Source organism: Asparagus officinalis, chromosome 7 (genome assembly GCF_001876935.1).
Source record: "Asparagus officinalis chromosome 7, Aspof.V1, whole genome shotgun sequence".
NCBI lineage: Eukaryota > Viridiplantae > Streptophyta > Magnoliopsida > Asparagales > Asparagaceae > Asparagus > Asparagus officinalis.
In genome coordinates, this window is record NC_033800.1 from 148,464,803 (window position 1) to 148,477,587 (window position 12,785).

A 12,785-nucleotide genomic window follows, 5' to 3' on the forward strand; every position below is an offset into this window, starting at 1 on the left:
AAAGAGAAAGGAAATGGTGACCAAAGAATCACCAAAACTTCGTCAAGTTTGGATTCCAAAGTCTGGACTTATGCAAAATCAGCATTCGGAGCCCGTTAAGACTCCATACCCACAAGGGGGTGGTTCTAAACGTGCGACTCCCGACATAACCTTGGATCGCTTAAAGACAAAAATAAATTGTCCTGAGAATGCCAACAAGGTTTTATACTCCCAGAAGAAGACGCATTCACCAAATGATATCGTCATACCTGGGAGATCATACCAACAGACGATACGATTTTTTGGCAATCATACCAATGAATCGTATTATCAAATTGAGGTTGTGAATAATTTTCGAAAGAGAGTTATTCGAGAGATAAACTCTCGTTGTTCCTGTGCACGACTCGTCAAAACAGCATTATCAGAATGTGACTGTTTCAAACGAGAAATCATCCCACGAAAAGTCTCTGCATTATCAAAGCCTAAGCTGAGACATTTCCGCAAAAGAAAATCAGCTGCCCAAAATGATGAATTCCCTGAAGTCACCATCAACGTAGCTGATAGAAGAAAGTCTAAACAGCATTCAAGTGACTCAAATCCCGACTTTTCCCCGAAAGGAAAAGTCAATCCAAGAATTGCTCAAAGGATGTCTCGACTCCAATTAGGAGCTATCAGACGCAGAGACTACAAGAGAATGCAAGAAGGAATGTCCTCGGAGGATGAATTCTCGGACACTTATTCTGCAATCGCTTCTGATGATACAATGTCTAGCACAGGACAAATCAGAGAAGTATTCACAATCACTGCTGATCAGTTCACTCAAATACTTCAGGAAGCTCTAGCCAAACAACGTGAAGAAATTAGAGCTGAAGTGAAGACAGAAATGAAGTTGGCTATCCAACAAATGAGAGAACTGTTAACTCAACAGCCTCAACCTCCTGAGTCCAATCAGCGACTTGAATCCAGCCACCACACTCGGAATGTTGTAGAGGACAGTGATCCAGAGGTGGATGAAGTCATTATGGCTGATACACCTCCCAATGACAATAACGCTGGGGGTGGTTTAACGGATCCTCCCAATAACGATATTGGGGGTGGTTCAATAGCACCTCTCACTGGGGGTGGTCCAATTATCTTTACTCGACATCATTCAGAAAGAAATGAAGACGATGACGGGAAAATGCAAAAACTTGAAGACAAAATCAATGCTTTGATGACGGCTCAAGAAGTTAAGAAGACGGGTATTCCATGTCCTTATCCGAGGGAATGGGATTCAATACCATACCCGACCAAATTCAATCTGATTAACTTCACACCGTTTGAAGGGAAGAGTTCGCCGATTCAACACTTGATTTATTTCAAGTCTCATTTGGGCATAATCTCTGGAAACGAGGCCTTAATGATCCGGTCATTCGTTGGCACCCTTCGTGGGCCCGCCTTCGATTGGTACCGACGGCTCAAGCCAGGGAGCATCAATTGCTGGGATGACATGGAAAGTTTGTTCCTCAGCAACTTCTTCGATGATGACACCGAAGTGTCAATCGGAACTCTTTTGGATGAGAAGCAAAAAGACGGAGAGTCAGTCGACAATTTTGTCAAGCGTTTCCGTAACATGGCGATGAATTGCAGAGATCCTATTACAGAGGAGTTCATCCTGCAAACATGCCACAATAACCTCTCCATCGATGTCCTGGAAGCTCTGGGGGTCGTGCCATCCACAACTTGGAAGGAGTTAAAATCTCGGGGTGAACAAGCTGAGCACTTTCTTAAAAGAAAGAAAGCTGAGAGAGGCCAACCAATGACATCTGCAATCATTGAGAATGCGACTCTCGATCCGAGGTTTCAAAAGGAATATTCTTTCGAAGATGATGAAGCTCCAGCCATCTTGGAATACCTCCTCGCTAATGACAAAATCGAGCTACCACCTATTAAAGATCAGGATGGTGCTAAAATGATTATGGATCCAAATTACTGTGCGTACCACAGAAGGGTTCTTCATCCCACTGAGATTTGCTTTGGACTCAAAAACAAGATCCAAGCCCTAATTGACTCCGGCGTCATAACGACGAAAGAAGTCGAGTAAAGACGACCATAAAACTCCATTGGGTACACGAGTATAAACTGTTTCCCCTCACTCCGAAAAGTATACGAGTATAAACTGCTCCTTAATACTCCAACAGGTATATGAGTCTAAACTATTTCCTTTCTTTCACGGGAAGTTCCTGAAGAATGCCATGCATGGTACTTTTAAGGATAACCCGATCATATAGCTAAACATAATGATAAACTCAGTTTCACAAGAAAAAGCTGGGGGTGGATGGTTCATGTAACGGAAGTTCCCGAAAGAATGCTATATGTAATTTTCTTAGGAATAACCCGATCATTACAAACAAAGTGTTAAACACTACATCCCCACGGTGATTTCCGAATATTCATTTGCTGAGATGAGATTCGATCACTTCGTTGGATCAATCTTCCCTCTCAAACCCTCCTTTGGTCAAACCTTTAAACAGTTAGGACCAAAGCCAAAATCCCCTCTCGATTCGTTCCATGAACGAGAGGTCCACAAATTGAACGATCAAACCTTTAAACAGTTAGGATCGTCTCAAATCCCCATCTTGGTCAAACCTTTAAACAGTTAGGACCAAAGCCAAAATCCCCTCTCGATTCGTTCCATGAACGAGAGGTCCACAAATTGAACGATCAAACCTTTAAACAGTTAGGATCGTCTCAAATTCCCATCTTGGTCAAACCTTTAAACAGTTAGGACCAAAGCCAAAATCCCCTCTCGATTCGTTCCATGAACGAGAGGTCCACAAATTGAACGATCAAACCTTTAAACAGTTAGGATCGTCTCAAAACTCCAACTTGGTCAAACCTTACTACAGTTAGGACCAAAACCAAAATCCCCTTTCGATTCCTTCCATGAACGAGAGGTCCAGCTTCGATTTGTGCAATCAAAACTATAAAAGTTAAGATTGCTTCCAATCTCAATTGATCAAACCTTATTCAGATTCTCTGAATAGAAATCCCAATTTAAATTTCCTTTGTACCAGGAGATAGAATATAAAATTCTTCCTCTCCGATTCCGGGTTCATCTCTACCAACAAACAAGAGACCAGGAGATAGAATATAAAATTCTTCCTCTCCATCATCGGGTTTATCTCTACCAACAAACAAGAGACCAGGAGATAGAATATAAAATTCTTCCTCTCCATCATCGGGTTCATCTCTACCAACAAACAAGAGACCAGGAGATAGAATATAAAATTCTTCCTCTCCATCATCGGGTTCATCTCTACCAACAAACAAGAGACCAGGAGATAGAATATAAAATTCTTCCTCTCCATCATCGGGTTCATCTCTACCAACAAACAAGAGACCAGGAGATAGAATATAAAATTCTTCCTCTCCATCATCGGGTTCATCTCTACCAACAAACAAGAGACCAGGAGATAGAATATAAAATTCTTCCTCTCCATCATCGGGTTCATCTCTACCAACAAACAAGAGACCAGGAGACAGAATATAAAATTCTTCCTCTCCATTATCGGGTTCATCTCTACCAACAAACAAGAGACCAGGAGATAGAATATAAAATTCTTCCTCTCCTATGTTACGCAACTTCCTCAACAAAGTACTGAAGAAATTGCAAGGAAAACTTATCATATCCAAAGTGTCCCAGACTCCTCTTCAAAATGATGAGTCTGTGATACTTTGGAGGGGGTATCTGTAGACGTCAAAAATGCTTACAGACATCCAAATGTCACTCAAGACAAAGAGAAGGTGATAAACATCAGTATCTAAGTCATGGGAGATCATACAAGCCCAAAGGAAGCAAAAGGATCTGTGAATCAACATAAAACAATGTGAATTCACAGAACAATGCAAACTACAGCGTGTGGGCGCGGCAGCTCATGGTGCCGCGGCTACAGCGCGGCAGCTCATAGTGCCGCGGCTAAGACGCGGCAGTTCATAGTGCCGCGGCTTGGGCGCGGCAATCCATGGTGCCGCGGCTACTATAGGGGATGCTACAGCGGTTACGAGGTAGTTATGTGATGATTATGTGAAGTCTACGTGGCGGCGTATCAGAAATAGAACGTGTGCTGACGTGTACAAGCAGTTAAACCACGAAAAAGGTGGTTAAAAGTCGTGGGAGGACAGTTTCAAGCACGATGGAACGTGCTGGTAACTGCCCCTGTGGCCGCTGCAGTTCATGCTGCCGCGCCAATAGCCGCTGCAGTCCGGGGTGTCGCGGTCAAAGGGATAGTCGTTGATCGGCTATTTCTTCAGTTATTGTCCAAGGAGGCTATAAATACCCCCCTATGGCCATCATTTAGAAGGGGCTGAGCATTTCCAAAGCAGATTAGAGCAGAGAGCCTTGAGTTTTGGTGAATTAGAGCAAGAGAGAGAGTCTTTCTTCTTCACAAACATCCTCAAGAAGCTTTTGGCCATTCCTAGAGATCTAAGCTCTGACTTGATCTTTAGAAGAGTGAACATCTTACATCGATAAGATATTCGCTTCAAATTCTTACTTCGATAAACGAAGGAAGAATCATTAAACCCCTCACGGTTCAATCAGAATCTGTGATTTGGTGGTCCACGAGTCAAAGCGCTCCCGGCACAGGCAAAGATCCCACGCAAGCAGCGATCCAAACAACGATCCTGCGTTTGTTTCTAAAAAGTTGTAACTTTCCTTTTGTTGTGTAAAAGAAGTCTTATAAAAAGGCTATTTCTTTTGAATTTGTTGTAATCGACCGAAGATATAATGAATTCCACAGCGAAGTCAACTTTTGACGAAAACAACTTGAGCCCACTTTGGTGACGGTGGATCCGCCCTATGCCGGAGACCAATGGCCTGCAGATGACGAGCCATATTGACTCCTCCTCTACGCGTCGTTGGTTCCTCACTTCAACAACTCTCATCCATCCTGCCGCCCGAGTTCCATTATTCGGATCCGGTCATGTTTTTGGTATCAAGTGCAAAGTATTCACTATTTTTTTATTTTTCTTTGCAATAATTGTTGCAGTGCTGAAAGATGAAAATGAAATTAAAAAAAAGGTAAAAAAAAAGAAGACAAATTGAGTAGGTACCAGAAGTCGACAAAAGAAAAGACTCGCATGGGTATCTTTGTACATTCACGGACTGAGAAGCTCTGGGCCTGGATAGTTCGGTAGTCCTCGGCCCCTGGCCCATACGTAGGCCACCAAAGGCGTCCATCTCGATGTAAATCCCCACATGGCCCACATTTTTCACCCTGTGACCACTAATCTACATTATATACTGAGCGCAGTCTAATAATATTCTAATGCCTACTTTAGATCCACAAAGTTGAAATATGAAAAAGTTACACTGCTAAAATCAAAGTAAAGTATTGCAATAAACATTTTATAAATCATCAACTTTCGAGATAAAAAGCCCCGCATGCTCCGTTACCGGACATAACCTTTTCTCCGAAACAATCTCTCTCTGTCGGCCACCAGCATTTTATGAATTTTGCAACATTGAAAATTTAGGGAGTTTGGTTTGGGGGTTAAGCGTCCCCCCTAGAAGGACAAATTTTCAAAACAGTCCCATTTACAAAAATATTTATAAAAACGACCTCATTTGAAAATAATTGTCAAAATCAACCCAATCTGAGCCGATTTTGACAATTATTTTCAAATAAGATCTTTTTTTACGATTAGATTTAAAAATAGGACTGTTTTGAAAATTTGTCCTAAAAAGAATACCATACCATGTGTAGAGATTTTTTCATAGCGACAAAATTTTCAAACCTCCAATATTATTAAAAATAAAATAAAATTCAAGCAATTGTTATAATATTTTTGCCCCCCACCATATTGTCGTTCGCAGTCCCCTCTTAATTCCTACCGACCAAATCTAACAAACGCACCGGTCCGCCCCCCCCCCGCCCCGTAATGCGCGCACCGCCGACGAACGATGGCGAAAACCCCGCGCTTCTCGCTCCTGCCTCCTCGCTCCTCCTGCTGTTACGCGCATGGCGATCTCGGCGCCGGAGGCCCCGGGCACGACCGGGAAGGCGGAGCCGTTCGTCGGCGTCAGCTATCGCACACGGGTCCTCCGACTCCTCCCCCGCCGACCTGGCCGCGCTTTCCTTCCGCTCGGCAGCGGAATAACGCACGTCCGCCTCTAGCGACGCCACCCACCCTCGCCTCCTGCTCGCGCCCTCAACCTCACCGGCGGCGGCCTCCGCTCCTCCTCGCCATCCCAACTCCCAGCTCGCTCGCCCTCCGCTCCTCCCCCGCCTCCTCCTCCGGCCTGGGTCTCCGCCACGTGGCCCTTCCGCCCCCTCGTCTCAGCGTGGCCACTCGCGACAGACGTCCTCGCCTCCTTCCGCCCCCGCCCTCCCCTGGCGTCCGCCCTCCTGCCGCCTCCCTCGCGCCAATCCTCTGCCGCCTTCAGCCCCCAATCCCCGTCCTCCACCACCGCTTGAGCTTCGACCTCTGCCTCGTCAACCACATCTCCCCCCTCGCAGGCCTTCTTCAACAGGCCCTCGCCGACTCCTCGTCTCCCCCGCTCGCTGCGCTCCTTCTCCGCGGCGCCGCCTCCCCTGATGGTCAACCTCCTACCCGCTACTACTCCTAGTGGCCGGCCGCGGGGTCGTCACGCGGCTGGGCGCGCGCTGTTCGCGGCAGAACGGGCGCCGGCGAAGGAGATGGTGACCCCAACACCGCTCGCAACTACCCAGCGTGTTCGACGGCATGGTCGACGCGCTCGTACTTCTCGATTGAGGAACCTCAACGTGACCGGCGTGCGGTCCTGGTGCAGCGGAGACCGGGTGGCCCTCTTTCCGCTCGGGTCGGGGGCCTGAGCGGCGTGCCACCAGGGACAGACGCCGAGCGTTCAACTCGAACGTGATGCAGGCAGCGTGCTGGGCCGTCCGGGACCACCGCGCACCCCGAGGCAGCAGCCCAGTGGCGTACATCTACGAGCTCTTCAACGAGGACCTGAGGCCAGAGGGCCGGTGTCCGAGAGGAACTGGGGCCTGTCTAACGACGGGACGCCGGTGCTACTGCCTGCTGGGTGAGGGGAGCGGGGGGTTCCTGGCCAAGGCAGCGAGCAAGGACTTTCTGCGTCGCGTACGGAGGACGGAGGAAGGCGGGTCGGACGCCAGCAGCTGCAGGCGGCGTTGGAACTGGCCCTGCGGCCCCCGCGGGGCAACTGCAAGGCGAGATACAGCCCGGGGAGGCGTGGCTACGACCGCCAACGACGTCAGGAGCGCTACGGCGTCGTACGCGTTCGATAGCCTACTACCAGATGGAAGGGAGGACGGCGGGTTCGTGCTACTTTCAGGGCGCGGCGATGGTCACCACCACCGATCCGAGTGAGCACGATGAGCAATCCCCTTCTTACTACACGTTCACAATTCGAATTTTGATATATATTCCCTCTAGCGTAGGATTCGCAAATGGTAATGCTAGGGTCTCACTAGAGTTCTGATGCAATGAAAATGGTGTTAGAGCACTCTAGATTCAAACTCCTCAAGTTCTGATGCCTAGAACTAGTAGTTCATGTTTCAAACCAGGAGAAGGACGCTCGACCCGCGAGGACATAATAAAATCCAACATCAATCCCATTAATTGCTTTAGAAACATATAGCAGCTTTTTAATTTCCTTAGATTTTGATTTATGCACAACATTAATAGGAGTAGTGCTTGTGATGGGGGTTATGATGGTGTTGCCCCCTTAATTTCTAGCTTGATTAACAATGAAGATTTGAGCTTGGTTAGTTGGTACTGGATGTTATGAGGCTGATTTTGATGGGGTTGATGGAATTTGGAGCTTTTTGTTTACTTTTCCTGTTCACTTTTGTCATCACAGCGTTGCGTAGCAATAGAGTAGAGAGAATAACCCGTGGAGAGAGAGAGAGAGAGAGAGAGGGAGAGGGTGCTGGATCCTGCTGTAAAATTTTGTTTCTTGTTGAGTACCCTGCTCGCCTCTTTTGTCCCCTTTTTTGGTCCTTCCTGCCATCAGAAAAGCTAGCTTATTTTCTCATTATGTTTCGAATATCACGGGTGGGAATTTGAGTAAACCTTCCTACTTACTGAAGCAATGTTCTCACTTCAACCCTCTTGTTGGGGGATCGTTGTCGCAGCTTGGTTCAATTCCCACCGTGGAGTTAGAAAAGGACTTTAAGATGGTATCAGAACAACCTTGGTTCAATTCCCACCGGCCACGAAGTTAAAGCGGGTTTTCTAAAAACTTTACGCCCTTGCGTTATAGTCCAGGTTTTAGTCTAGGTTTCAGCTCATGAGAGAGGGGTTCAACCGTTGAATAGTATAACCTTCGGTTTCCAAGCCAGACTCTGATGGATTCTTGTCAAGTTTGATGGTATGTTTCGCTGCTGGCTTTTCAAGGATCCACTTTCCATTTTTTTCCCACAGACCTATCCCCTATCTAACCGGAGTCTGCTTTGGATAATTTTTTTGTGGACTGCTAAGATAATGGACCACATTTTGATGCATCGATCATACGAGTATCCACCTAGTGTTTTTTTTTTTAATATTCAATAATATTCCTTATTTTTCTGGTGAAGGAATATCCAGCTATCATCCATCAGGTACCCATGACTCATAGATTATTACCATTGCTACACAGTTGAAACAATGTTTGCAGCCATGGTTGTGACACAATAACATTCAAATAAATGGTCATTTTTTTTTTGCCAACTGCTTACTAGCTTTCCAGTACTTTCTGATTCCAGCATATATAGCTGCTTAAATTCCCATCTAAATTCTGATGCATAAGATGGTTAGTTACTGATAAATAAAACCCGGTTATTTTTGCAGGTCATGGGGGCTGTGTCTTTCCTGGGAGGTGAGTTACAATAGCGTTACTTCCTCTCTCTCTCTCTCGCATTGCCACATTGTATACCAACAGAAAAACTGTTATATATGGCCATTGTTAGTAGGAGCAACGAGGAAAAAAAAAAAAAACACTTCATATACGACGACGATAGCGTATCCACTTATACCCTCCTTAAATATTTTGTTAGTATTTACACCCTCTGAACTTCAGACGACATTCGATCTCTCCCAACTTAGGCGACGATAAGTATAGTCGGTCACACCGCCATAGTACAATGATTTCGTATTTGCTATTAGGCCTGCTGTATATAGTTTTGGGATTTTGGCGCGTCGTCGCTTACCTATCCTTCCTTTTTGATGGGCAGCAAAGAGACGAGCAATGCCACCCGGGGAGGCGGAACCAATGCAAGCGAGATAAGCAAAGCCGATGGAGCTCGTGTGTGGCGGAGACCGAGAGCAAGAATTCAGCAACGCTCCCTCTGCGTTCTTCATGTACTTCTGAGCGTGATGACCGCAGTTGCTGTCTCCATTTGCTCCCCTTGGGCTTGATGGCATATCACAGCAAAGAACTCTTTCTTGTAAGAATATTGCGGGGGTTAAAAAAAAAATTCTTCCCCCGATTGAATTATTTTTTTCTCATCAATTTTGTAGCGTTGTAGGATGGCACATAAGTGTATGTAACCGTGTTGTATCCTCATTCCTTATTCAATAAAATTTCTGTTATGTCCTTGCAAGTAAGCTTATAGCCTTATGTTGCTTTCTTAAGTTTTGCAGGAGCGGCAAAATATATATTTTTCCTTTTCACTTCTTTTACCGTGCGTGACTCGTACGTTCACTAGATTATGGCTGGCTAACGCATTGCGAATGATACACATCTTTTTGATTCATCATTAATATAACAGAACAAAAACAATGAACATTTTCTCTTTGATTTGACGCTATGCTTTTTAATAAGTCTGTAATTCTCAAAATATATAGGCGTCACTTGTGTCCACTTTATATGCTTGGCCTCGGCAAAAAATGTGGACTGGGGAATTACCCCAAACATCGAACAAGGTTTATATTCTCTTTAATCAAATATTGATGATATCCAAAGGACAGGTTTAATTAAAAACTTAATTTTCGGCAAGAAGTGCAAAATTTTACATCCCGTACACAAGACTTTTTCCTCGGATCCGATCCGACAAAAAGTATCCGAACCCGACTACGTCCGCCCTCTAAATAAATTAGGACGAACGCTGCACACTTTCCAATTTCACCCCTTTAGATTAGTTAATTCCCCCCTCACTCACTCTCTCTCTCTCTTCCATCAAAAATTCAATTCCGGAAGGGGGAAAAAAAATCCAAATCCCAGCGATCGCCGTTGTGGATGGCGGAGGGATCAACGAGAGGCGAGAATGGTAACATCACCAACAGAAGCAATCTATTGAAGACGGATTCGATCGAATCGAGGTGGGTTTTCGAGGACGAGGACGGATCGAACAGCGACGGAGACGAAAGCGAGGGGTTTTCACGTGGAACGAGCTTCGATTCAGAGGATGAGGATGATGTCGGTGAGCAGAGGCTTGTTAGGACTGGGCCTAGGGTTGATTCCTTCGATGTTGAGGCTCTTGAGGTCCCTGGGGCTCATCGGAATGATTATGAGGTGAGAAATATTCGATCTTTGTTGCTGGTAAAAGTTACGTGTTGAAGTGAATTTAATGGTTGTTTTGTTTGCTGGGTAGGATTGATTAACTGGGGACTTGTTAAAAGTTGGCATTTTTTGAGCTTGTTTTTCATTAGAAGTATTGATTCTAGCGAGTTCATGATGTTGCTAGGGTTGGATACATGGGTTTGTTAGCGAACTGATTTTAAACTTGTTAGTTATGTTAACCTCGACCACCGTATTGTTACCATATAACACTACAACCCTCAATCCGAATTTGAACTTAGGAGTTTTAGTGCTGCGGAATGGATTTTAACATGATATCTGAGCAACCCAAGTTCATTTCCCACTGGACGTGTATTCAGTGCATGAGTCCAGATCATTCCCTTAAAAGGATGCTCAATCAGCAGGGAAATATTCTAAGTTAAAATGATAAGTATAACCGCACCTTCATAGTTTTGGTGCGGTGGAAGGAACATTACCGAAAATTAAGGTTGGCTACATACATTGATCATATATTGACATTATTAACTTTTTACACCGATGCTGAAAACTGCGGTGTAGTATAATTGTATATGGATCCTTTCTGAAGTTTCTAATACAAAATGCAGGACTTTAATCTGGGTAGAAACATCGTTCTCGCTCTTCAGACGCTTGGAGTAGTATTTGGTGATGTTGGAACGAGTCCATTGTACACTTTTGATGTTATATTTAATAAATATCAGATTACTGGGAAGGAAGATGTCCTTGGAGCACTCTCCCTTGTTCTATACACTTTGATCTTGATACCACTTGTAAAATACATCTTGGTAGTCCTTTGGGGCAATGATCATGGTGAAGGTAAGAGATTAAAGAGCGGGGTCTTTCTATCTATCTCTATCTATAGTCTTGTACAAGGGTTTGATTCTGAAGTAACTTCACGTATTTTTTCCTTCTTCTTAGGGGGAACGTTTGCTTTATATTCGTTGATATGTAGAAATGCAAAGGCTAGTCTTCTTCCAAATCAGTTACCCTCTGATGCTCGGATATCAAGTTTCCGGTTGAAAGTTCCATCACCAGAGCTAGAGAGGTCTTTAAAAATCAAGGAGCGTATTGAAACCTCATTGGTACTGAAGAAATTACTTCTTGTCTTGGTGCTTTTTGGTACCTCCATGGTGATAGCAGATGGAGTTGTTACCCCAGCAATGTCCGGTATGGTTTTCATTTCTTTGTTCTTTCTTGTCACTATCAAGGAAATAGTGTTTATTCAGTTGTCTAGATTCTAACCATTTCCTTTCTAATTGCTATTTGCTAATAATGTTGAAAATTTTGGGTTATTGTTTATCGCCACTTATGTTTTAGTTTCTCATTTTTTTTATCCTCTGTAACTTCCAGTCATGTCAGCTGCTAATGGACTGAAGTTTGGAATTGATGGCATCGGACAAGGCAATACTTACATCATCTAATATTCTAAATTAAAATTATGCTGCAAAGAAAAGTCTGTTTCCGTGCCCTCATGTTTATTCACGTTAACATAATTTTGTACTTCTTGCAGATGAAGCTGTGATGATAACAGTTGCATCACTTATAGTCCTGTTCAGTGTACAGAAATTTGGGACAAGCAAAGTAGGGCTTGCAGTTGGCCCAGCTCTGTTCATATGGTTTTGCTGCCTTGGAGGCATTGGTATCTACAACCTCAAGAAGTATGGCACAACTGTTTTGAGGGCATTTAACCCTGTTTATATATATTATTATTTCAAGAAAGATTCCACTCAGGCTTGGATGTCTCTCGGTGGTTGTCTTCTTTGTGCAACAGGTAAGGATGCAAACCATACAGGGTTAAAATACCAGTTACATGCAGTATCAGGTGCTTATATTACTTGTTTAGCAAGATGGTTTACAGACATGGAATTAACATATCCACTTACAGAAACCTCTCTTGTTTTGCTTTCAGTAGTTCATGTACTTAAGCTTAACATCAGAGTCTCAACATTAAAAGGCTGTTTTATATGTGTCCTGGTGGATGCATTTTATATTGAGTGGTTCTTTTATTCCCTCTGTTCTCCCAAACAACTCTTCCTGAGAAAAAGCAATAACTTTCAAGTAATAAAGGAAAAAAAAAAAGTCAAGGGACTGCTTGTTTTTCTTGTATGATGACTGATGAGCTTCTTCTTTATGAAAATATTGCTAATCATGTCTGTTTTTATTGTTTCACGTTGCTTACTGTCTTTAACTCTATGATGATATACATGTTTTTTTTCCTTTTCTTTTTTTTTGTGAATGTGGAATTTCAGGATCTGAGGCAATGTTTGCAGATCTTTGCTATTTCTCTGTACGATCTGTTCAGGTG

The 12,785-nt window shown here is 44.1% G+C and overlaps 2 protein-coding genes across 2 annotated transcripts in view; both read left to right on the forward strand.

Annotated features, from left to right (window-relative positions):
- LOC109850568 (glucan endo-1,3-beta-glucosidase 1-like) lies at positions 7,204–9,549 on the forward strand. The gene is made up of 3 exons (XM_020420599.1): positions 7,204–7,328; positions 8,794–8,821; positions 9,177–9,549. The coding sequence occupies exons 1-3, from the start codon at positions 7,262–7,264 to the stop codon at positions 9,358–9,360; spliced, it is 279 nt and encodes a 92-aa protein (XP_020276188.1). The 5' UTR covers positions 7,204–7,261; the 3' UTR covers positions 9,361–9,549.
- LOC109848276 (potassium transporter 7-like) overlaps positions 10,079–12,785 on the forward strand; it is a 6,370-nt gene continuing 3,663 nt past the window's right edge. The window contains exons 1-6 of the mRNA XM_020417701.1: positions 10,079–10,456; positions 11,068–11,296; positions 11,399–11,647; positions 11,831–11,881; positions 11,991–12,251; positions 12,730–12,782. Coding sequence (XP_020273290.1) covers positions 10,181–10,456; positions 11,068–11,296; positions 11,399–11,647; positions 11,831–11,881; positions 11,991–12,251; positions 12,730–12,782 — 1,119 coding nt within the window. The 5' untranslated portion in view covers positions 10,079–10,180. The remainder of the gene's footprint in view (positions 10,457–11,067; positions 11,297–11,398; positions 11,648–11,830; positions 11,882–11,990; positions 12,252–12,729; positions 12,783–12,785) is intronic.